At 44.6% G+C, this 26,445-nt stretch overlaps 1 protein-coding gene, 1 long non-coding RNA gene and 1 pseudogene across 5 annotated transcripts in view; 2 read left to right on the top strand and 1 right to left on the bottom strand.

Annotated features, from left to right (window-relative positions):
- The window catches only part of LOC145518772 (ubiquitin carboxyl-terminal hydrolase 17-like protein 6), a 46,068-nt gene that overhangs the window by 13,945 nt on the left and 5,678 nt on the right, over positions 1-26,445 (bottom strand). For 2 of the 4 annotated variants that reach the window (XM_081523649.1, XM_081523650.1), the window contains exons 2-3: positions 25,108-25,185; positions 5,434-5,516 (exon numbers count right to left, since the gene is read on the bottom strand). In XM_081523649.1, coding sequence (XP_081379775.1) covers positions 25,123-25,185 — 63 coding nt within the window. In that variant the 3' untranslated portion in view covers positions 5,434-5,516; positions 25,108-25,122. Of the gene's footprint in view, positions 1-5,433; positions 5,517-8,356; positions 8,625-10,600; positions 10,913-25,041; positions 25,186-26,445 lie in introns of those variants that run through there. The other 2 variants (XM_081523647.1, XM_081523648.1) reach the window with 2 other exon arrangements.
- On the top strand, positions 1,944-2,062 carry LOC145519164 (5S ribosomal RNA; annotated as a pseudogene).
- Positions 10,761-11,963, top strand: LOC145518775 (uncharacterized). The gene is made up of 3 exons (XR_014063284.1): positions 10,761-10,939; positions 11,046-11,221; positions 11,734-11,963. It is a non-coding gene; the product is annotated as an uncharacterized LOC145518775 (long non-coding RNA).

Below are 26,445 nucleotides of genomic sequence, written 5' to 3'. Positions count from 1 at the left end.
CTTTCTGTATAGTTCGTCTGTGTATTTTTGCCACCTCTTCTTAACATCTTTGGCTTCTGTTAGGCCCACACCATTCACATCACACCTGTGAACTCTGTTAAGCTCCATACATATGCCACTACCCACTGCTGGAGGGCAAGGAACAACAGGAACGGCCCCTCACTCCTGGGATGCACAATAGTCACTCTGTAAGACAGCTGGGCAATTTTTTCCAAAGCTAAACAAGTTTCACCTTGGTATCCAACAATCACGGTTTCAGTATTTAGTCAACTGCTTTGAAAATCTATCTATAAATTCAAACAAGGATGCAATTATGCACAGCAGCCCTATACATAATAACTAAAAACTTGAAGAAATCGGGATATCCTGCAATAGAAGAATGCAAAGTGGAGTACATCCATGTCAAGGCGACTAGAATATGCAGCCCCAAAATATGACTCTCTGGCATAAGGATTATTACAGTGTTCTCCCCGCAAGATCCGAGCAAGGTGCAGACAGGCATAGTCTTGCAAGCTCTCTCCTGCAGAGCAAACATGATGAAACAGCTGTGTGGAGGTTGCCTTTACATTCTCTGAGAGTTTGGGAGCCCTCCTTGGTCGAGGGGCCCCAGGGGTCATTGCTACTGAAAAATGACCTCCCAGCCAGCACTTCCCAGCCGGGGGTGACTCTCAGCCTGCAGGCAGCTGGGGACGATATCTTCCTTGGAGGCAGGAAAGGCAGCCCCAAAGAGTGAGTTTTCAGGACTCTATCGGACAGCACGGGTGGGGCTCCTCAGACACCAGACCTCCATGCCTGCTTCCAGGGCCTCAAACCCGAGTCAGGGTCCTTTGCCTGCCTGCACTCTGGGAGCCTTGCAAACACATTCCTAGGTCAGCGCGGTCCTGCCCATGGCGAAGGAGGCTGCGGGAATGCATCTGAGGGGGCCAGGTGCCACGCTGGGGTCACCTGGCGGAGGGCACCTGGCCCCTCCCACGGGCTCCCGGGGAGGGGTGGCGGGCTCGCCCCTGGCGTGCCAAAGGCTGCAGCGGGGAGCAAAATTAGCTCTGGCAGAAGGAAGCAAACAGCCATGGGAGGCCTTTGCAAGCAGTTACTGGGCCGCCGCGCCTTAGGGCTCCCGGAGTGAAAAATGCCAGTTTGGGCCCCTAGGTCCGGGCTCCAGGTGGGCGCCCAGGGTGTTCTGCACGCAGGAGCCGAGCACGGTGCAGACAGGCCTTGGCTCAGGAGCTCTCTCCTTCCTGCAGAGCAAATGGGATGTTCCCTGGGAGTGTGGGAGACCTCCCTGGGCGCGGGGCCCCAGGGGCCAGTGCCACTGCAAAATGACCTCCCAGCCAGCGCTTCCCAGCTGGGGGTGACCCTCAGATCGCAGGCGGCTGGGGACGCTATCTTCCTTGGAGGCAAGAAAGGCAGCCCCACAGAGCGGGCAAGGGGGGCCTCGGGTAGGGCGAAGGGGTGGGGTTGACGGGCTCTGGTCGACCGAGCCCTGGCAGATGCCCGGCAGGATGGGCGCTCAGGGCCCTGGTTGGGCTGTGCTTAGGCCCGCAGGAGGCTCAGAGGACAGTGGGCCACGGGCAGCGGCGGCGCCGAAGCCAGACACCTCCGGGGCCATGTGGCCCTGAGCAGCGAATGTGACAGAGGGGTGGGGGGGCGCCAAGACCTCTGCGCCCCTAGCCCCATCCACCCACCCCGCCGGCACGCACTCCCTGCCGCTCGCGGTCCCGGAAGCCCTCTGGGCCCCCCCGCGCCGGGCCAGGCGGCTGCTGGCCAGGGGTGGCGGTGTGCGGGGGTGGGGCGGCATCGGCCGGCCAGAGTCCGGTCGCGGGGCGTGCGGCTCAAGTGCAGCGCGCGCTCCGTGGAGAGCTGCGGCCGGCTGGCCTGACCCGCAGGTCAGAGCCAATGGGAGGCGCAGCACAGGGCTTTTAGGGCGCCTGGCGGCATCCTCCTCCATCTACGGCCATACCACCCTGAACGCGCCCGATCTCTTCTGATCTCGGAAGCTAAGCAGGGCCGGGCCTGGTTAGTACTTGGATGGGAGACTGCCCTGAAATACCGGGTGCTATACGCTTTTTGCCTCCCCTCTCCTTTTGCCCCCGGGCCCCACGGCGTCCCAACTCTTGAGCCCCCGCAGCCCCAGCCCCTCCTGGGGTGGATGGCCAGGGGCCTGACTCCCGCTGCAGACCTGGGTTGCTTCCGCGCGGCCTGCAAGCCCCTCTGCATTTGGCTTCCAGGAAACCAGACGACTGTCGGGGGTCTCCGTCTGGGGCTCCCTTGGCACACCTCAGGCAATCCTCGGCGCGGCCCCAGCCCCAGATCTGGCCCCAGCCCCAGCCCCAGCCCCATCCCCATCCTCGCAGGAGAACGCATGGGCTCACTCACGCACGAGCGCTCACACACAGACACACACACAGACACACACACACAGTCTGACTAGGGGCCCTGGGCTGTGGGGACAGAAGGAAGGGGGTTGGCTTGGGAGGGTGAGTCACCCAGGGTGACAGCTCCAGGGCCCTCTGTGACAGTGGGGATTAGGAGCTGTAAAGATCCTGGTCCCAACACCTCAAAACCAGCAGCTGTGCCCCAGTCTCCATAAGCCTTCCACCCCAAGACATGTCCGGATGTATAGCCCCAGCTCCAGGGGAGACTGAGCCCCTACATTAAAGAAGCCACCACGCCCTGTGTTCTCAGCGCTCCTCGCCCAGGAGGCTGGCGGCCGTCTGACCCTGAGGCTTCAGAGCTTGGAGCCCCCACCTTCTCTCCTGTCCTCTCTGACCTCAGGCTGCCCTGGCTCCCACCTCAGGAACCCAGACCCGCCAAGCTGGGAGCCTTTCGGACCTTCCAGAAGCCACCCCAGGGACTGCCCCTGGGGCCTTCAGAGACAGGGTGGGTTGGAGTGTGGGGGGCGCACCGTCAGGAAAGGAGGCCCCAGGCTGCCGGCTTGTGTCCCTGTCCCATCCCCTCCCCTCTCCCGGCCCCGAAATGAGAGCAACTTTACCGCCCTCAGCACCTCTGTTTCCATATCCTTCTTTGCCCCGGTGAGCAGGATTTTCCTCTGTAGTCCCAACTCACTGCTGCGTTGTGTTTTGTGTTGAATGGACTCTAGTGAGGCTATCAGGGTGAGACTAAGTGTTTGAGAGAGTGGAGAACCTGCACAAATAATTGAAGTGAGCAGCCTCGGTGTCTCAGGGACATCCACACCCACAGCCATATCCTGCCCTCCCATCATAACGTCTGGGGCTCCTCCTGCCTAAACCCCGCAGCAGGTCTCACTGTTCACTGGATTCTGTGCCTGTGTTCACCGGGGTCCTCTTCTCACCCACCCCTGGCAGTGCAGACCCCACCTGCCCCCCTCTACCTTCTCCTCCAAGGAGCTTCCTTGACAGGGTGTTATCCACATAATGGGCTGTCCTTGCTTCTTGCTGGTGAAAAATTAGCAAAACATTGTTCTAGATCCATCTATCATGATCTACCCTGATTGCCCCCATTGTTTTATTATTTGTAGCTCATATTTTAGGAGTTGACTATATTCTGTGCTGTTGTGAAGAAAGCTTTGAATTGTGTAAAATCATATTCTTTCAAGTAGCACAGAGAGGTAATCTGGTCAGCAGAAAAATGGCTCCTCAAGGGTGTCCAAGTGCTAATCCCCAAGGCTTATGAAGATGTTAAGTCACACGGCAGAAGGGACCAGTGTGGGTATGATTCGATTAAAGATCTTGACCTGGGGTGACCCTCTTGGGTTACCTGTGTGGGTGTGATATAGTCACAAGGGTCCTTGGAAGTGAGAGAGGGAGTTAAGAGTCACAGTTGGAGAAGGAAATGTGAGGACATGAAGTGGGAGTGAAGTGGCTGCTGGGCCACTTTATCTAGGGTAAAGAGTAGACCTTTGGAGGTAGACTTACAAATGGATCTCTAAGGGGCAGTGCTTTTCCATGAGTCAGTACATTTACCCCTGCTGTTCTAACAGACTCTAGAAATGGGACTTTCCATGTCTGTGATGATCTTCCACCTTCTAGGTTCCAAGATATCTCTGTTCCTCTGGGGAAAAAATCCTTTGGCTGCAAAATTCTAATGTACGAGATAAAGTACTGCCTTACTCAGGTCTTGGAATATTCCTGTCTGGGTACACACAATTCTCCTTGCTTAAAGATGAAATTAATTTATACTTTTTAAAATTTATGAAGGAGATAATAAATGAAAATTTTTAAGTAACAAAAGTAATTGAATTAATGCCCACTCTGAGTTCTCTGTGTGTGCTAAGGTTGGAGCTCCCACGGAAGGTTCTTCCACCATGATGACAGGGCTAGGGTTTATTTTCACATGACTTTCCTGGTGGTTTAAGAAAGAAAACTTCTGGTTGGAGGGTCTACCTCATTGGTTGCAGACATAGGGTGTCTCTTCCTGCATTCTCTGTGCATATAAATGTGAGAGGGGTATCTAAGGATTCTTCTCCATTCAGAATTTTGACATGATGACTAAGGTCATGTCTTCGTCTAATGCTTTTGCACATAGATGACACTCATATGGTTTGTCTCCAGCATGAATGAGTCCATAACTTTGAAGGAATGAAGATTCACTCAAAGCTCTTTCATAGTCTTTCCCTCCTTCACAACATTTATGGGGGTCTCTCCAGGGTGAGTTCTCTCATATTGTCTAAGTTTAGAGCATTGACTAAAGCTTTCCCATACTGATAGTTTCTAAATGATCTCTCTGTAGTTAAATTCAGCTTCTGTTAATTAAAACATGAATAAAGAATGGCCAAAGGCTCTTCCAACTTGGCAACAGGCATAGGGTTTTTCTCTTGTCTGAATTTTTGGGACACATAAAGGCAAGTGCTCTACTTGAACTCTTTCCCACATTCATAACATTTATTGGGATTCTCTTTGCATGAGTTAATATATGTGGAGTTGACGTTGTTATATGTGAAATCTCCCTCATATGCATTCCATTCAATGGCCTCTTTTCCAATATGAAGTCTCTGCTAATATGCAAGGAGAGGCGAGGGTGTGGAAAACTGCCCACACACACCCATGTACTAGTTCTCTACATACTGACAGCAGTCTGCTCTCTCTGTGATGGTCTCCTTTTGAAACTCTCCATGTTTGTCTTATTTTCATGTGGTATCACTTTGCTGAATTCATAAGGATTTTCTCTTTTGTAGTCTCTCACCTGCATAACGTTCTAAATGAGTTTTAAGTCTTCTTTAGTTTTCAAACACTATATATACAAGCTATACTGAGGCAATTACTCTTTCATTAAAGCTGAAGTTACAGTTTGGCTTCAAGACAATATTATTCCAAAACTTATACTATTCGAAGCTTTTGACTGGGATGGCATTTATGCTCAGGCTTATTTTTCTCCAGAAGATTGTGCTGAATCCCTAACTCATCCCATTACCAGGTCTCTAACGTGATGAGCAGATTTCATCCTCAAGAAACTTACCACTGATCTGCAGATAAATGGGCCCTTCCTGAAGGTATCCTGTGTGGGTATCCTTCTATGCTTTCTAGGTCCACAGTTCATGTCTGAAAAAAGAGGGAAAAGAAATAAGTAGAGTGACTTAGGGGAAGGAACATTTTGGAAATGTTTGCAAAGCTAAGGTACATATGTGTTAAGTATCAGCTTTTAACACAGAGAAATGGGAGAATATAATAGTGATTAGATATACAATATGGAACATTGATGATGTAGAATATTTTTAAGGGTAAAATGAAAGAAAAATAAGATGAGGGTTTAACATCAAGGAAAGCCAATAAAGGGTAGAGACTGAAATAAATATGGCTACTTGAAAGTTTAGCTCCAATAATAATAGAAAGAACTTTCTCTGAAGCCAAGGAATGTACACAAAGAGGAATCAAAATTAATATGTTCAAAGAGTTAGGACACTATCAGAGGGAAATTTCTGCATTGGCCTGACAAGATGTCAGAAGACCTTTCCCTGAAGAGATTCTGTGGCTGATGTGACTGGACCTGTTTCTCCCTGAGCAGTCTCCTCTCCACACAGAACCCAGGAGCCTGGACCCCACCTGGACCTGAGACTCTGAGAATCCTTTCTGCCCTTCACAGCCCTTCTCCTGGTTCAGCCAGGAAATCAATCTATGTAGAGTCAAAAACCCTCTGTGGGAAAATGCACATGGATGTGGAGTTCTGTGTTGAGACCTGTGTGTGGTCTTCAAGTTCCAATCATGAGGCAGAGGCAAGGTGAACAGTAAAGAGCAGCGCAGGAAAAGATGTCCTGAGCCCTGGACGCACCGCCAGCCCTTCCCCAGAGCAGGGAGGACACTGATGCTGGGCTCACAAGTCCAGGAAGTGTCTACTGATGCTCACATCCAGGCCCGAGGAGGGTGACAGAATCCCCTTTCCCCACTTCCTCTGACCACTGTGAATCACCTATTCTATAGTGGAATGAACTTTATTTTCAAAAAATATCCAGTAACATAACTCAGTCCCAACTCCATGAATTGTAGTTTAAAGGAATAATGTCTGCTCTGCTTAACTTTGTAGGGTTACATTCCAGCAGAATAGTTTTTAGAAAACACTTAATTCATCTATCTATCCATTTAATGCCCCCAAGAAATGAGTGCCCAGCACTGCTCTGAGTGTTCTATATGGAACAGTAAGAAAGACATACGATTGTTTTCAGAAAGCCTGCAATCTCTTGACATGCTCAAGATGAAATAACCAAATGAACAGAATCTCTTCCTCCATGCCGTAAGTGCCTTAGGAGTGTGTGTGTGTGTGTGGGTAGGAAGGGAGTGAGCTCTGGGGAAGCTCTTCTAGGTGATTTTCTAGTAAGTAAATAAATGCTGACTGTCTCACCCACAGGGAACAGATGAAGAGATGGCTGCTGTTCTCTAGCATCGCATCCTTGTGAAGCTTCCTCTGGGAAGGGCCTGGCAAGGCCATTCTTTTTGGATAAAGTTCGCAGTCACACTTTAAAGGTCACCGATTCCTAAAAGCATGCTGGACATTTTGGTCCAGGTCACTCCATGACCCCAGATGTCCAGAGCTGATGGTTTAGGATGACAGTGCTAGAAAAGGGCAGCTGTATGTATCAAAATCACAAGCCTGTTTGAATTCAAGTCTGATATTTCTTTGGGCTAACTTGGCATTTGCCTTTCAGATTTATCACAGAGATGTACACACTTTGAATACACAGTGACTTTCATGAATGAAGGAACATCACATGAGAGGTGGGGTCAAGTAACATGGACGTTCTCCAACAACAGATGGTAAATTCCTACTTACTGACTGATGATTATAAAGTTTTTACATGTGAGTTTATAAATATACTCTGCTCCACATCAATTTTAATTAAATCTACAGACTAAATACAAGGTAAGCCATAGCCATGTTCTGCCCTTTACCAGCTTTGACGATGGACAAATTATGCCCCCTTTTGAACCTCACAATTTTCATGTGTGAGTAAGGTTCATTACCTCCTGAGAGAGTAGAGTGATTGAAAGATCTAATAGGTAAGTGCTTGGTACAGAACAAAATTCAAATAAAAACTACATATTATAAGTTATTTACTACTTATCCAGGAATATTCTCATTAAAAAGTCAGTCTTGATGCAATATCCACAACTCTGCATGACTGAAGCTTTATACTAAACTTGGGGTCAGGAGGTCGTGCCTGTATCATCTCCACTCTCATCAGGTGCCGCCATCAGATGTGAGGAGAAAGTGGGTACCATGTGTCCATCAGCCAAACTTTTGTTGTCCCCTTGGTTGGCCCCTGCTGTGGGAAAGATTGTCCTTCCCATGGGAAAACAGCTCAAGGCTCATGGAGAGAAGGCTGCACCCATTCGGGGTGGGGCCTGCAGCCCCTGGGGGGATGATGAGGGAGCTGAGTGAATGGTGGGTCGGGGGGAGGGGACACTCAGGATGAGGAAGGGGGCCCGCACCCAGGTCTGTAGAGTCGAGGTTGCCTCCCACCCCACTGGGCTCTGGGTCCAGGTAGAGCAGAGACACTTAGGGGCTGGAATGCCAGTTGCCAGCCTGGAGGCTGTAGTCAGAGGAGGCAGAAAAGTAGGAGGTGTGGCCCATCTTTATTTCTAGAGACGTTCACCTTTCTGACTCCAGAGACTAGGTTACAATGAAGACTTGATTTTTGTTTTTTGTTTTTTTTAATTGATTGAGAAATTCTAATTCCTTTGCCTTTCCATCCAAATTTCTTTAAGTGATGAACATTCTATTTTTTGAAAAATAACACCATTGGGAGTTCTACAACGTCTTATTTTCATTGAATAGTTCATCCCCAACTTCTTTCCAAGTACCTGCAGATTTATCTCATTTAAAAAACATTAATAACCAAAACACAAATTGCCGATTTTCTTGTCTGGTTGTACTAGAATTTACCTACCTACTTTCTCTTAATGGCTATATTTCCAAGTGCTCTGCTTTTATATTAAGTAATGCTGATCTCAAATTTTTTATTACACGTGAATTTGCACAAGTGTTTCCCAGATACCCGTTTGTTATCATGGGTCTTTGTGAAATACGTAAAGATCAGTTTGTAGTCAAGTTTATGTTTCATTTCTTTGATGAGAGCCTGAGCTCTCTTACGGAGACAAGCGAGCAGGTGCAACTTGTACTCAGAGGAAGCACAGCCTTCTGGGAAAATGGGAAACCTGGAGATGAGTGGGTGAAATGAAAAAAAAAAAATTATATCTCTTATCTTTTTAGAAAATGGAGAGCATCGACTAAATGTCAGAATATGTTTTGAGTGGGCACAAAAATTTATTCAATCAATAATGTAATTAGTTCAATTTTTCTTCCTTAAAGACAAATACTTTCCTAGACAAAATTTGGTTCTTCCCTTGTAGCTCAGTTGGTAAAGAATCTGACTGTAATGCAGGAGACCTGGGCTCAATTCCTGGGGGAGGAAGACCCCCTGGAGCAGGAAATGGCAACTCACTCCAGTATGCTTGCCTGGAGAATCCCATGGACAGAAGGGCCTGGCGGGCTACACTCCATGGGCTCACAAGAGCCGGACATGACTTAGTGACTAAATGACCAACAACAATACAAATATTATGAAATGAATGTTTCTGCCAATAATATTTAGTAGGACAGAAATCCATGTAGTATTTCATCAATGTCTCTGAAGGTGTCAACTAGATTTCACCCCAAATTAAACTTCCTCTGTATTTGATGAGCATGTCGGCCCTGTGGGACTGTGATACCCACCAGGCGACTTATGATGGATGTACTCCTGCTTCTTTATGGTAATGGGGAAGCACCAGCATTAGATGGGGTGGTCCAAGAGTGCTCATCTGAAAGGTTAATATCTGAGCTGCCATCCAGATGAGCAGAAAATAGCAGCCATTATAAGCTCTATGCAGAGGGAAGAGAAAGTACAAAGGCCCTGAGATGGGGGTCAGCTTGGAGGGTGAAAACACGTGGAGGCCCCATTGCCATGAGTGAGCGCACACATGATGATGGGAAGGAGGGTGGGGCGGGGGAGTCAGAGCCCAGCTCAGCGCTGGCAGTCTGTGATCCCAGGATTTGATCCTGCTCCGAATGCTTCTCACATAAATGCAGCACATTAGATGTCCCGTGCCCACACAGATGGATGACACAGGGCCCTGGCAGTCAGTCAGAGTGTATGCAGTAGTCAAGGCACCAGCAAGATCACAGGATCTGAGATCAGAAGGGACCTTGATGGTGCCCGAGAGCCTGTTTTAAACTCAGGAGACTGAAGAGCAATTTTTCTAGTCTTGGCCAGTATGAACCAAAATGAATTTATTCCTATAGTTTGCAGAACTGTTGCCTCAAAAAAAAAAAAAAAAAAAACAGTTGAGCTTTTTATGAAGCTTATGTAGAAAGGATACATAGAATCCATGCCTAGAAATCCTACTTCCATGGGAGAAAGCCACCAGGAAAACTGCTTGGACAGTTTAAGGAATGTGACTTTTAAATTATAAAAGAGAAAGACACTAAAATGCAAGAAAAGTTCAGAGACAAAAGGGGTTGATCCAAAGCCGGCAGGCTTTGTCCTGGTGAAGGGTAGCTACCCAGCATACAGCACACCTCCCCACATTGCTGAGATTATCCCTATCATGCTTTCCCATGGACTGTAGTCCACCAGGCTCCTCTGTCCATGGGATTCTCCAGGAAAGAATACTGGAGTGGGTAGCCATTCCCTTCTCCAGGGGATCTTTCCAATCCAGAGATCAAACCCGTGCCTCCTGCATTGCAGGCAGATTCTTTACCACCTGAGCCATTGCACTTTATATGGTGCTAATTTAAAATTCAGTTTAAGTAATTTTTTTTTCAGGTTAAGTAATTCCTAAGAGCAAAATAGCTCCCCCTTGATGTTATCTGCACACTGGCACGTGTAGTCTGCAAGACCTCCCCCTTCCCTGAAGACTTCCAGTCACCAGCCTGTCCACGTGTCTCCTATCACATCTGTCCACCAGTGTCATGGGCTCTCTGCTCGCCTCTGCACAGAATTGCTGCTGTTGGGATTTCTTTTTAGGCAGGGAATCATTCTGTCAGCCATCACCTAAACTTCAACGTCCTCCCATCTGAGATTGTATCTCTATGTTTCTTAAAAGAGCATTTTAACAAAATCTCGATTTGAACATGAATGGGTTTTACCTACCGATTTTTATCTGTCTTTCATTGCATCCTATGGTCTGATTCTGCCCTTAGCCTCTCATGGAAAAACTTGCCAGGATTTATTAATGACTTCTAATCCCCTTTTCCATTTGCCTCCACCCTCAGTGGCACATGCTTCTATGATGCGTCCTTGTTGCTATGACGCTCTCTCCTTCCTTTCCGAATGCTTGCTCCTGCCTTCTTGCCTCTCTGCTGCGTCCTGTCCCCGTGTGTGTCTCTCCTTGGCACTCGCAGCAGGTTCACAGCAGACTCACTCACACGATCTTCCCTTTGGAGTCCCCTCCTTCCGTTTCAGCTGTGATATTTGGGTACAAATTCCCAAGTATGTATCTCCAACCAAGACTCCTGCTCCCATGTCTGGGCTCTGTAGAATCTTCACCTGCATAACTACCATGGGTCAAACCCCTTATACCTTTCCCTTTCCCCAGTTACATCCCTTAGGGACCCTCCCTCTCTCCTGGGCTCCAGGCTCCCTGGTTCAGATCATCCATGACCCATTTCTCTACACTCAAGGAGTTATCTGGCCTCGTTGGCTCCAGCTCTAATGGAGTGAGCTGAGCAGTGATGGACACAGAGAAAAGTGGAGACAACAGGGATGTACCAGGTGAGGTTGTAACTGCACTGAGAATAAAGGGCAGTGCTGATGAAAGGAAAGATTATAGAGGGTTTCTGAAGGTTAGAAAACATTGGAAAGCAGTTTTAAACACAGGTGGGGGAGTGGTGTGATAGAGAAGTTGCAGTTTAAAGAGAAAGGCTCATTGCTGGCTCAGAAGGATCTTACTGGTAACATCTTATCAAATACTCTCTCTGTTACAAATACTGCAGGTTACAAATCCTTTAGCAATATATCCTACACATTTGCTAGCAGCAGAATAACACAGGTCAAAGTTATACATCACAGCATTGTTCGTAATATAAATAGATTGTTGAATATCAGTGTTCATCCCAATGTGGGTGGGCAAAGTGTATTATAATAGGACATCATCCATTCACTGTACTGCTGTGCAGGAAATTATGTCCTGATAGAGGACAATTTCCGAGGTATTGTCAAATAAATAAAAGCAACATGTAACAAAACACCATGCTTAATATACCACTCTTTGTGTTTTTAATTAGGGCATGAAGGAGAAATATATTTTCATATTTGCTTGTAAGGCACTCTAGAAGGACCCCTAAGAAACAAAATACTCCCTGTGGAAGGCAGATGCCCCTGGACAAACAGACTAACTGATAGGAGGCACAAATTAATTCAAAGCATATTTTCAGTATCTTGAATCATGTATCTGTATTATAACCTGTTTGGAATTTTCAATAAATTGATTTTTTTAAAACATGCAAAGAATAAATGCATTTTACTATTTTTATTTTACTATACTATTTTACTGTTTTTACCATCTGAATGAATTTCTGGTTTGTTTTACTGCGACTATTATTTGGCTTCTCTAAAATGTCTATCCATAAGTCTTTTCTGGTAGTTTTGCCTTTTTTATTTTAGCTGTGGTAAGAAACAAAGGAAGAGATTTTTCTCAACACCCTAGGTAGTGAGTCATTTTCTTTTTTCCTCCTTTCAGATACTTTATATACTTTACACGTTTTGGCATTATTTTCATAACTTTTATTTACAAGAAAGAGGATAAAGCTATGCTAGTTTGTTAGGGTTGCCAGAATAAAATACCACAGACTGAGGCTTAAATAACAGAATTTCATCTAGGTTATCCAATTTTATAGCATTCAGCTCTTCAGAGTACTCCCTTGTTATTTTATTTTGTCATATCAGCAGTTATATTTCCTCTTTTGTTACTGATTTTAGTTGTATTTTTTCTTAGTCAATATAGATAAAGATTTGTCACTTTTGTTAACCTGTTTGAAGTAACTTGTTTAAAATGATTTCTTTGGTTTTCCTCTTCTCTATATTTATCTGAGAGCTAATCTTTACTATTTTCATTCCTTCTTCTAGCTTTGGGTTTGGTTTGATTTCCCTTTTCTCCTTAGGTGTAAAGATAGGTTGCTTATTTGAGCTTCCTTTTCAATGTATGAGTTAACAGTTATACACTTCATTGTTGGTGATGTTTATGCAGAATTCCATACATTTTGGTATGTTCTGTTTGCATTTTTATTTGTCTCCAGGTATTTTCTAAGTTCCTTTTTTATTATTTCTTAGCCTATTGGTTATTTAAGAGTGTGTTTAATCTTCACATATTTGTGGATTTTCCCACTTTTCCTTCTACTACTAATTTTTAGTTTCATGATTGTGACAGGAAAAAGTTCCTTTGTATGGTTTGAGTCTATTTATAGAAGACTTATTTTCTGGCCCAACATGTGGCCGATTTTGGAGAATGTTCCCCGTGCACTTGTGAAAAATATGGAATCTGTCTGTTTTTGCCCAGGTCACTTGATGCCTTAGCCTCAGGCTTTTCAGGGGTCCCTTCTCACTGTCGGTCGCAGCTGTTGGGACGGTCGGCCATTTTTGTGCCTTCAGTCGCAAGGAGAGATCACTGGGACAAAAGGGACGCCTTTCTGTCAGCCGGTGACTCTCAGTATCCCCTTTCTACGGCAGGTAGGCTAAGAGTGGGCTCTGGTATATTCCGGGAGCCTCTCTCAGACTCACCCCTTGGCTACATTCTCAGAAACTGGAAAATGTTGACCCTGAAAATGGCCTGGCCCCAATACAAAGTGGGGGACCCAAACAAAATGGCCTCTGAATGGCACACTAGCTTTTGCCAAAAGCAGGGAAAGGACTCAGAATTTCCTTACGTTCAGTCCTTCATGGCCCTCCGTCAGAATCCGGATTTCAGGGGCTCATGCCGCATGTCTTCCTGTTGCCTCCCTGTCTCCTGTCCCCCTCTGTCTCTCTCCATCAGATTTCCTAGGCAACCCCTACTCGACCTTTCATGCCCACGGGATCTCTAGGAAAGGATTCTGAGGTTCCCTTTCATCCACGTCTTTCTCCTATATGCAAAAGCCTGAAGGATCAAAAACTCTCCTAACATTCTAAAGATCCCCTTCTAACTGCACTTATCTCTCAGGTGGGGAGGGAACCAAGTTCCCCGCACTCCTGAACATCCTAAAGAATTCCCTTCTAACTACTCCAGTTTCTCAGGGAGGGAAAGGACCAAGCTTCCCGACTCCTGCAAATTCCCTTAACCCTTCAGATTCTTCTGATGAGACAAAGACTTCCCTTCCCACCAGAGGGACAATCCAAGATTTTCATCAGCTGATCTGCCCCTGATATCAGAGTCAATTTGAACACTATTTGGTCTATAATTTAGGTATAAAACTGTGACTACAGAAAGGAAAGGTGACTTTTTGACACAGGAAGGCCATGATATTCTTCAGACTCTGGAGAAAACTGGTTAAAGTGAAATTATTTTTTTCTTGGAAATTGCAAAACCAGTTCTTTTTGCATATGCAATTAAAAACAACTAGCTTGTTAAAAAGCTGGCCTAGGGGAAATCTTGAAGTTAACCCTTTCCATGTCCCTCAAATACACAGCCCCCTTTGCCTGAGACCTCAACCTGGAGCAAATTAGAACTTCATAAAAAAAGGGGGGTGTCAAAGAGACATTTTAAATAACAAGTGTAAAACTATGAGATCTCTGCCTGTCTGTCTGGATTTATGTATGTCTCAGTGTGTGTGTGTGTGTGTGTGTGTGTGTGTGTTTAATAATATTGCTGAAGTTGCAAATGAGTTCTAATTTAATTGGCCTAAAGAAAAGTAAGCACCTACAAATCAGACAATTCTAAATACAAGAGAAATTAACCTAAATGAATATCAGATTCAAGTGAACTGGAAAATAGTCAATATTAAATATCTAGTATTAATGTTTCTTTGCTAATCTAATAGAGACATGTCTGAGAGTCATTAACATTAAGCATAATATTTTCATCGTGCCTAGGTTTATTATAAGGTAAATATTGTTATATTGTTATATCTGTTACAAGTTTGTCAACAAGGAAAGTGCCTCTGGTGGGGGGGGTGGTGAGAAAACTCCTAAAAATATAAATGAGATACGAGCTTTTGGATAAACTATTAAGAATAATTATACTTTAGGGATGTCTGTCTAAAATAGTCTCTCCAGATTGGGGTAACTTGATTTTCTAGGGGTGTGCTAAAGTAAGTGACAGAAGTTTATTGAATAGCTAGGTCTTTTCCAAATAAAATAAGATTCTGAAACATTCATTACTAAACACTAACTGCCTCTTTCAGAGAAATTAGAGATTTTGGATATTAATGAATAATGTTTGACGCCATTCTGAGATGTCCTCTAGAATATTTTTTAGAAATTATCACTGGTATTTATGTTCACCAGTCTATAGAATGCTAATATAAAGGTCAGTTCTTGGTTGCTTAAGGAAAGTAGGATGTGTGTTTTCAGTAAAGAAGGTATGAGGAATGAAACTGCATTTTATGAAGGGAAAAGGAAATAGGTCTGACTTACCGGTGGCTGTTTCAGGATGGGAGAGCAAAGTAATGGGTACAGAATGTGATAAGAAGGTTTTAGGGAAAGTGGACCCCAAAGGAAGAGTTTTGTGCACAAATACAAGTTTTCCTGAGTTGTTGAATTGCCTTTGATAATGGATTTTAAGTTCCAGTACTCTTGCCTGGAAAATCCCATGGACGGAGGAGCCTGGTAGGCTACAGTCCATGGGGTCACTAAGAGTCGGACATGACTGAGTGACTTCACTTTCACTTTTCCCCTTCATGCACTGGAGAAGGAAATGGCAACTCACTCCAGTATTCTTGCCTGGAGAATCCTAGGGACGGCGGAGCCTGGTGAGCTGCCGTCTATGGGGTCGCACAGAGTCGAACACGACTGAAGTGAGTTAGCAGCATCTCTGAAGTGATCTGTTTTGTGTTTACCTTTGAAATCTTTTGTTAACTTTGGCTAAGTGAGTAACGATTGTTTCATAGTGACTTATATGATCCTAACTGATTGAGTGTTATAAACCCTTTTGACATTTATTGAAAACACTTCTTAAATCATTTGACTTCTAGCTAACTTTGGGATGCTTCAGAGAGTCCCTGAGACATCCCAAAGAGAGATATTAAACTACCTGAGTTCATTTGACATGTTAAATTACATGCGAAGTATTGTTGGAGGAGTGATGAATCTTCTCAGGTTATATTGTGTGGTTGATGTTACTAATATAGATATCCTAGAAATTAAGTGAAATTCATGAAAATCTGATATGTCCTGGTAAAATGTTGTCAGTTATAATTCTAGTTATCATATTAAAGTGTTACGTATCACAGCAATGACCAGGCTACTTTGTTACTTGCAATTTAATCAGATTTTAAACATGTCTTCTATGGTTTCACTCTGATGCCTTTGCAACAATCCTGCTACTTCAAGATTTATGGAAAAGTCTTCTAAGGTTAACCGATAAACACATTTTGGTTGTTATCTGGTAAGCTGGTACCAGACTGGAATTTAGTCTACTCTCTATGTTAAGAGAACAAAGTTTTCTTAGAGTGAGTCTTTCAATAACAGATTATGAATTTATTTGCCTTTAAGTGATTTAAAGTTGTTTTGAAAATCTTTTGTTAGTTTGGGAAAGTAAGCATTATTTAAAGATTATGGTACATGCAAAGCTCATTCTGCTTCCACAAAAAAACAACTGCTCACTGTTAGACTTTTGCTATTCGGATGTTCTTAAAACATGGCAACAGTCTACTCATAAATCGGGGAATTAAAAATGCATGAACAGTAGCTGTAAATCAGAGAGTCAGGGTTATGGCAAATCCAAGACGGCTGCTTGGCTTTTCCCGGCTCCCTGACAAACCTCATTTTTATTTGATGGGTTAAAGCCTTCCCTGCCTACAGGGTTAATGCCGTCACAATGACAAAAAATTATATTTTACTTAATATTAAGTTCTAGTTTTGTTAGTTAAGGTCTGTGTTTACTATGACTCACTTCTGAGATAGTTCCTTGTTGTTACGTTATATTGCTAAAAGGTTTAATTAATTAAGTTCTTAAAAAGGACACTCTACATTTGTTTCTAAAGCTTATCTCAGTAACCAATCTTTGGGTGAAGGTCAGATGCTTCATGATGTACAACCAGGAGATTAACATCTGGCAATAATCATTTAACTAAGTCAGATGACCCAGGCTATACTGGGCTCTACCTAATGAAAGCTCTTGACTTCAATTCTTGCTTGTGACCTTACTAATAAATGCTAGCTATATTATTTTCTATGATGCTTGTTTCAGAAGATTGTTTCTTATGTTACTAAATGTGTGACTGACATGATAAAATGCTGATATGCAGTTCCATATGAGATCAATGATTGTAATAATGTAACTCTAGATATGGGAAGAAGCAACAAGAGGGAATATTCTCCTGGACCAAGAGGCTAGTAAGACAGGCATGGTCCAGAGACTTGCTACTTGCAAGGTCTGGTCTAGTAACTGCGCAGAGTGGCCTGTCAATGGAATCTTCATTAGACCCAGGACACAAGGGCCATAAAATGCCCCCAAAGCATGGTCAAATATGTGGCTATGAAGGGACCCTGCTGACTGGAAGTTGGCACTTGCCAGCTGTCTCTACAAAGATTACATCATGACCACTGCAAGCTGCTGACCTTCAACACCCCTTTGAAGGGGTTCACAGTGGAGATCAGAAACAAGGCACTCTGTGCTCTGGGGAAAACCCAGAAGAATCGGCCTTCAGAGAGTCAGATGTTTTCAGGTAAAGATTTTTATGAGCCCAACTTCTTGCATCTTTTCATACCTAGAGAAACACTAATGTCACAAACCAATGTCTAGTCCTGGTACTCCTGGCTAGCTCCTCAGGAGCTTTTCTACTTCTCTTAACATTTGGGCCATGTATCTTTAAATGTCTTGTTAAGTTTGTTTATCCTAGAATACAACAAATCTCCAAGTGATAGTTTGACAAGAATATTCCCTGGCCAACACCCAGACAATGCTGAAACAAGCCACCTTATCGTTCCATGGCCTCTCGTCTCCCTCCGTGAGTGCACCCTGGCAGAGAAAAGGCAAAGGGAACCCAGAGCCCCATGATGCTCCTGTACAGCCTGAAGAAATCAGAATGGTCATTGCCCCTTTTGCCCTGAGACCGGGTTCCCAAATGCCTGAGAAGGGAAATAGGTAGATAGTTAAACGTGAGCAGGGTATCAACAGGGGCCAAAGAATTGGCCCTAAAAATAAAGAGAGGGAGGAATGTGGAGACCCAAGGACAGAAGAGCAGATAAAACCAAGGAGGGTCTCGGAATGCAGGAAAGGAAAACCCAGACCCTTATTGTCCTTCCCTCCCCCATGGTGTAACTATTAACGGATTTCAGGTCCTCCTGAGCAGTGTAACCTGTCTCCCCTCCTACCCCATAAGGAGAAGGTATTTGCCTTACTCTCCATCCTGCGCCTCCCAGAATATCTGCCTCATCCAATCAGCAAATGACCCGCAAGACCCCCATCCCACTCCCTGTACCCTGAGTATAAAAGTGGACTAAGGACCCCTGTTCAACGTCGGTTCTCTCTTGAGCTGGCCCGCTATTCTAACAGCGTCTCCCACTCTAATAAACTTTATTTCCCTCTCATTTTGTCTCAGGTCGGGAAATTCTTTTCCAATCGGCGCCCAGACCACGGCAATTTTCCTTACTGTTGTAACAAAATTTGATTAAATTTTTCTATCTAAAAATAGGAATGTCTGGTTTACTTAAAGGGATGACTGTAACTGACACAGGAAACCCCACGAGGCTATCAGGGGATTTCTCAGAAGAAAACTACAGGCCAGGAGAGGGTAAAATGAAATATTCAGCGGGCAGAGCAATAAAAATTGCCAACCAGGAAAACTCTATTCACCAAACTGACCCTTCAAATATGAAGGGAAAATGAAGGCTTTCCTAAAGAAAAGTTGAGGGAGTTCATCACCACCAGACCTGCCTTGCAAAGAATGCTGAAGAAGTTCAAACAGAATAAAAAATATGCAAAGTTACACATGAACACGTACAAAAGTATACAACACACTAGGTAACGTAAAAAATATAGCGTCAGATTTAGTTAATTCCAATTACTTAGAAGAATGGTATATTAACAACTTCAAGTATAAAGGTTCAAGGAAAAGATGATTAAAAGTAACTACAGCTAATATACTTTATTTACAAACACACAGCATAAAAGAGAAAACTGTGACATCAAAACATTACAGAGGAAGAATTAAATGGTGGAGCCACTTTACTCGGAGAAGGCAATGGCACCCCACTCCAGTATCTTGCCTGGAAAATCCCATGGACGGAGGGGGCTGGTAGGCTCAGTCCATGGGGTCGTGAAGAATCAGAACGACTCCCTTTCACTTTCCACTTTCATGCATTGGAGAAGGAAATGGCAACCCACTCCAGTGTTCTTGCTTGGAGAATCCCAAGGAGGGTGGAGCCTGGTGGGCTACTGTCTATGGGGTCGCAGAGTCACACACGACTGAAGAGCTTAGCAGCAGCCACTTTACTGGCTAATAAACAGAGGTTGCAATCAGCACAAGACAAACTGTTTTAGGTATAAAATTTTAATGTAAGCTTCATGGTAACCACAGTCAAAATTTAGAGTAGATGCAAGAAATACAGAAAGGGGAAACAGTACCACGATGAAAAGCCACCAGTTTACAAAAGTAGGCAGAAACAAAGGGAAAAGGAATCAATGGAGGCAAAAACACCGAGAAAGCAATCACTCAGATGGCAGGAGTCAGTTCTTACATATCAATACCCAGTCTAAATGCAAATAGATTGGGTTCACCAACAAAAAAACACAGATGATTAAAGAAAAAAAGGACCCAACTATATACGGTCTACAAGAAACTCACTTCAGCTTTAAGGATACACAAAGGCTCAAAGTGAGGGGATAGATAAAGGTATTTCACAGGAATAAAAACAGAAAGAAAGGGGGCATAGTAATTCTTCTATCAGACAAAATAGACTTTAAGCAAAAAACAACAACAAGCATCAAAGGAGGCCATTGTATGACAAAGGGGTTAATACATCAGAAAGTATACACACACACACACATACACACACACACATACACATACATATATATACATATGCAAATATCTAAAACAACATTGGATCACCTAAGTATTTTAAGCAAATAATAACAGATCTCTAGGAAAAATGTACAGGGTTTTAACATCTCACTCTTAACAATGGATAGGTCATCCAAACAGAAAATCAAGAATGACATGTTGGAATTAAACCAAACTTGAGACCGAATTGAAATAAGAGACACATATAGAACATTTCATCCAATGAAACCAGAATACACATTTTCTCAGGTCTACACAAAACATTCTCCATGGATAGATAATGGGATAGGTAGGACATAAGCAAGTCTAAGCAGATGTCACTGTTGGTGCAGATGTTGAAATGTCACTCAGTTGTGTCTGACTCTTTGCAATCCCGTGGACTGTAGCCCACCAGACTCCCCTGTCCATGAGATTTCCCAGGCAAGAATCCTGTAGTGGGTTGCCATTTCCTTCTCCAGGGGATCTTCCTGACCCCGGCATCAAACCCGAATCTTTTGCATTTGCAGGTGGATGTTTTACCATCCGAGCCACCGCAGAAGCCCCTAAGAAGTATATATTACACGCATTACAAATAATTTTATTCCTTTAGAGGGTGAAGTGCTGGCTTCAAAATTACACACAACCTAAAAGTTGAGAGTTATGTTTTCTTTAGCAGGAATTTTTAGGACTTCAAGACAGGGAGGCATCATCTCAAGAAAACCTGAGAGGACTGCTCTGAGCTGAGGGGGGAGCCAGGTTATATAGAAGTTTTGCAACAAAGGGCAAGTAGTCAGAACATCAAAGATTATTGTTAATTAAAAGAAAACCAGATATCTCAAGTGAATGAATTTAGCACTTTTCTATGTAATGGAAGATGCAAGAGTCTGGGCTCACTGAAATCATTCCTTTGATATGCATCTCAGCTGGTTGGGGCCAGGATCCTGTGTTTTTGTTCTGGAAGGAATAGCAGACTTAGTCTCAGAGGAATTCAGGGTAGAGAAGGAAGTACTCTGTGCTCCAGGGAAACCGGTGGAACAGGCCTTTTAAATAGTCAGATATTTTCAGGAACTGATATCTTGATCCTAATTCTTACACTTCTTCATATCCAGAAAATCACTAAATCCCATCATGGTGACATCCGCTCCTCCTGACCAGCAGAAAACCTTTCGTAAAGTAAGTACTTGATTGCAGTGAACTCCCCTTCACCAAAATCTTATATAGTGACCTTCCCCCACTGCCTCTTTGGAGCAGTCTCTCAGAGTTATCTGAGGTGCTGTCTCCTGGCCTGCAGTCCTCATTTTGCCCCAAATAAAATTTAACTCTGCAATTATCACATTGTGCAGATCTCCAATTTTCTCAAAGAGATCTCTAGTCTTGCCCATTCTATTGTTTTCCTCTATTTCTTTGCACTGTTCAATTAAGAAGATTTTCTTATCTCTCCTTGCTATTCTTTGGAACTCTGCATTCTGATGAGTATATCTTTCCTTTTCTTCTTTGCCTTTCATTTCTCTTCTTTTCTCAGCTCTGTGTAAGGCCTCATCTGACAACCATTTCTTTCTCTTGAGGATGATTTTGGTCACTGCCTCCTGTAAAATGTTATGAACTTCCATCCATAGTTCTTCAGACACTCTACCAGATCTAAATCCCTTGAATTTATTTGTCACTTCCACTGTATAACCATAAGGGGTTTGATTACATCATACCTGAATGGCCTAGTGGTTTTCCCCACTTTCTTCAATTTAAGTGTGAATTTTGCAATAAGGAGCTCATTATCTGAGCCACAGTCAACTCCTGGTCTTGTTTTTGCTGACTGTATAGAGCTTCTCCATCTTTGGATGCAAAGAATAGAATCAATCTGATTTTTATATTGACCATCTGGTGACATCCATGTGTAGAATTGTCTCTTGTGTTGTTGGGAGAGGATGTTTGCTATGACCAGTGCATTCTCTTAGCAAAACTCTGTTAGCCTTTGCCCTACTTCATTTTGTACTCCAAGACCAAACCTGCCTGTTACTCCAGGTATGTCTTGACTTCCTTCTTTTGCATTCCAGTCATTACAAACAAAGCTAGTGGAGGTGATGGAATTCCAGCTGAGCTATTTCAAATTGTAAAAGATGATGCTGTGAAAGTGCTGCACTCAATATGCCAGCAAATTTGGAAAATTCAGCTGTGGCCACAGGACTGGAAAAGGTCCGTTTTCACTCCAATACCAAAGAGGGCAATGCCAAAGAATGTTCAAACTACTGCACAATGGCACTTATTTCACATGCTAGCAAAGTAATGCTCAAAGTAATGCTCCAAGCTAGGCTTCAACAGCATGTAAACTGAGAACTTCCAGATGGTCAAGCTGGATTTAGAAAAGGCAGAGAAACCAGAGATCAAACTTCCAACATCCGTTGGATCATAGAAAAAGCAAGAGAGCTCCAGAAAGACATCTACCTGTGCCTCCTTGACGATGCTAAAGGCTTTGACTGTGTGGATCACAACAAACTGTGGAAAATTCTGAAAGAGATGGGAATACCAGATCACCTTTCCTGCCTCCTGAGAAACCTGTATGCAGGTCAAGAAGCAACAGTTAGAACCAGGCATGGAACAACAGACTGGTTCCAAATAGGAAAAGGAGTACGTCAAGGCTGTATAGTGCCATCCTGCTGAATTAACTTATATGCAGAGTACATCATGAGAAACGTTGGGCTAGATGAAGCACAAGCTGGAATCAAGATTGCTGGGGAAAATATCAATCACCTCAGATATGCAGATGACACCACTCTTATGGCAGAAAGTGAAGAAGAACTAAAGAGCCCACTGATGAAAGTGAAAGAGGAGAGTGAAAACGTTGCCTTAAAGCTCAAGATTCAGAAAACTATGATCATGGAATCTGACCCCCTCACTTCATGGCAAATAGATGGGGAAACAGTGGAAACAGTGACAGACTCTACTTTCGGGGGGCTCCAAAATCACTGAAGATGGTGATTGCAGCCATGAAATTAAAGGACTCTTACTCCTTGGAAGAAAAGTTATGACCAACCTAGACTGCATATTAAAAAGCTGAGACATTACTTTGTCAACAAAGGTCCATCTAGTCAAGACTATGTCTCTTCCCGGAATCATGTATGGATGTGAGAATTGGACCATAAAGAAGGCTAAGCACCAAAGAATTGATACTTTTGAACTGTGGTGTTGGAGAAGACTCTTGAGAGTCCCTTGGACTGCAAGGAGATCCAACCAGTCCATCCTAATGGAAATCAGTCCTGAATATTCATTGGAAGGACTGATGGTGAAGCCGAAACTCCAATACTTTGGCCACCTGATGTGAAGAACTGACTCACTGGAAAAGCCCCTGATGCTGGGAAAGATTGAAGGTGGGAGAAGAAGGGGACGACAGAGGATGAGATGGTTGGATGGCATCACTGACTCAATGGACATGAGTTTGAGTAAACTCTAGGAGTTGGCAATGGACAGGGAGGCCTGGCGTGCTGCAGTCCATGGGGTTGCAAAGAGTCAGACATGACTGAGGGACTGAACTGAACTGAACTGAAAGGCTTTCAAATATCAAGTGATTCTTCGTGTTGATTTTCCCCCAATCAGAGATTCTAGGACCCAGAAACCTTTAATTTGTGGGTTTTCCATCACCAACATATGCTTTCAAATACAGGTATGTTCCTTGGGCTTATTTCACTCAGTTGTAAAGGGAAAATGTATGGTACCTCATGGGGCATGTTTTCATAGGCTGAGTGTACACACGACTGAGCGACTGAACCAAATTGAACTGACACACGGCAAATATCCCTTCCACATTCCATTTACTTGCTGGGAACCACTTCCATGTGAATTATCTTTGTCCTCAGGGCTCCAGAAAATGTGAGCCTTTCAGAGGCTGCAGGTGGAACTATCAGAAAGCACTCACCTTCTGAGCAGAGCCCTTGGTCCAGTGTCGCTGACTGTGCAGGGAGGCGGGGCACAGGTGCACTCACTGTCCCCAGGCCCACGCATGCCCTCTGGCTTGTTCTGGGACAGAACAGGTGTCCTGGCCACTCCTGCTGCACTCTCACCTGCCTCTGCTCATGTCAGGAACACAGGCCTTCTCGGTCCACTCATGTCAACAACCCATCTATGATTGCTGGAGTCAGAGAACACGTTTGCCTGTGCATGCGCTTATGCAGATTTTTATCCAAGCCCTCTTGGTATAATTTGAAAACTAAAGCCCAGAAAGAGGTAGACTTGCCTAGAACACAGTATGTGAGCAGAGGCCAGTAGAAAAGTGAGGATCCCAGCTCCCTAAGCCAGTTTGCAGTCCTATCCATCATGCTTGGTTTGGAAATGAGAGACCCTAAGTTCCTGGTGAAATCTACCAACCTGGCCCCATTTGGGTCATTATTCTCTGAGCATTTCCATGCTCACACAGCAGGCACAGAAACAGCTTGTAGGGGAGCGATGTGAGATGGTAAAGGAAGAGACCACACAATGTCAAGGCTGGGAGAGCAGGTAGGGCTGGTGGCAGCTCTGCCATGGGGCAGGGGCATCCACAGCCCTCTCCCGGCAATGGGCAATGTGTTCAGAAGTCCAAAGCATGAGGGGGATTCTCCAAGTTCCCTGAGTCCTGCCTGGGTGTGGCCCCTCTCCATAGTGTTCTCCAGTGAACATGGTCTCAGTGCTACAGTCCACCTTTCTGGACTTTTAAAACCAGGCTGAGCACACACTCCATTCCCCAGTATAGACGGTGCTACAGGAGAGGAGGACTTGCTTTCCTTTCCTACACATTGTGTGCTTGCTATTGGACTCCCCAAGGGTTCAGTCATTGTGCTTGGGAAGTCTGTCAACCTTGGTTCTCCACCATTGACCACCGTGTTCTGAGAGCTTGGAAAAATGCTTTCCACTCACAGAGGTCCCTCAGAGGAGAGAGGAGTTGAAGGAATGAGGGCTTGTAGTGAGCAGGAGAGGGCACAGTTGTGGACCCAGAGTCAGGGTTCCAGAAAGAACACCAGTCTTAACCGGGTTCTAAAGGTGCTAATTTGGAAGTAGGAGGAAATTATTGCCCTATCTGAGCCGAGGATGCAACATGAATGAACTAAACACCAAAGAGAGAAGAGGAAATGAAAAGTCAGAAGGAGATTCCTGGGTCTTTTCCACAGCCCTGGGAGCCTGCCTGAAGTACACTTTCACCTCTGCAACTCTGGAGCCTCCACCTTGAAGACGTGAATGAAGATTGGGGCTAGTCCTGCAATGCTAGCGCGGGCCGCCAGGAGGCAGTGGCGTCCTGGGTCAGGGTTGCGGGCTGAGCTTTACTGAGGCAACTGGAGCGAGAGAAAGTATGGCTGAGGTCATTCTGGCCATGCCCCCACCTCAGAAACGGGGCTTCCTAGTAAGCATGAGCTTCCTAGTAAGAGTGATCAGCTCAACAGACTGACCTGGACAGAAGAGGAAGGGGAGCCCCAGGGTCTTCCCGTTTATTTACTCAGCACCCATGCTTTGAGCACTCACTGTGTGCCAGGTGACTCAGTGGTCCTGAGAGCAGCACCGGAAACGACCAGCGCCCCTGCCTTCCAAGGAGCTCTCGGTCTGGAGTGGAAAGAGAAAAATATGAAAGCCAGACGTGGAAAGGAAAAAAAAACAAAAAACAAGTGCCATACTGAAAATAAAGCAGGGTGTTGTGAGGGAGGGCTTAGAGTCACTGGTCAGGAGGGTTTGAGAGGCCTTGCTGCGGTGACCAGGATGAAAGGAAGGAGCCTGGCCTGCACAGTTTTAGGAGAAGCACTTCTGAGAGAAGGCAGCCCTTACACAGAAGCTTGAAGGCAGAAGTGAGCTGCCCAGGTGAGGCTAGGAAGGTGAGCATTGTGTCTGGAGGGAGGCTGGAAGGAGATGGTGGTAAGTGGTGGGGTCAGCTCCTGATTCCTGGTAGACTGCGCTTTCTGCTCCTCTCTGAGAGCATTAATCCAAGACTGCACTTATAAACCTTGGCGATTCAACTCCTCATAGTCCCCGGGCCAGAAAATGGCTTATCTGGATGCTTCTGTCTCAAAATCTCTTTGCTGTTGTGGCTGAGAACTCAGCTTCTATTATTTTGGGTCTCCAAAATCACAGCAAATGGTGACTGTAGCCATGAAATTAAAAGACGCTTGCTCCATGGAAAAAAAGGTATGATGAACCAAGACAGCATATAAAAAAGCAAAGACATTGCTTGGCTCACAAAGGTACGCTTAGATAAGGTTATGGTTTGCCCAATAGGCAGGTAAGAATGAGAGAAATGAACTATAAAGAAAGCTGAGCACTGAAGAATGGATGCTTTTGAACTGTGGTGTTGGACAAGACTCTTGAGAGTACCTTGGACTACAAAGAGATCTAACCAGTCAACCTTAAAGGAAATCAGTTCTGAATATACATTGGAAGGACTGATGCTGAAGCTGAAACTCCAATAACTTGGACACCTGATGCAAAGAACTGACACATTGGCCAAGACCCTGAAGTTGGGAAACATTGAAGGCAGGAAGAGAAGGAGACAACACAGGATGAGATGGCTGCATGGTGCCACCAACAAAATGGATATTAAAAAGGGTAAATTCTGGGACTAGCCGATGGATATGGAAGCCTGCCGAGTTGCAGTCCATGGGATCTCAAAGAGATGAATATGAGTTAGCTACTGAACTGAACTGAAATGAAGGAAGATTTCTCTTCTAGACGAGGATGACTATTGGTATCCTTCCTGTGTGTGATATTTCTGTTTGATTTCACATTATGCTTCACTTCCAGGACTATGGGGGTTCCACAGTCCAAGGGTTTACCATAGCTGAGGTGTTGATTCCCTTACTCATTACTAGGAAA

Source organism: Giraffa tippelskirchi, chromosome 8 (genome assembly GCF_054371585.1).
Source record: "Giraffa tippelskirchi isolate mGirTip1 chromosome 8, T2T-mGirTip1v1.2.pri, whole genome shotgun sequence".
NCBI classification, from domain to species: domain Eukaryota; kingdom Metazoa; phylum Chordata; class Mammalia; order Artiodactyla; family Giraffidae; genus Giraffa; species Giraffa tippelskirchi.
This window is presented reverse-complemented; position numbering and strand designations above follow the sequence as displayed.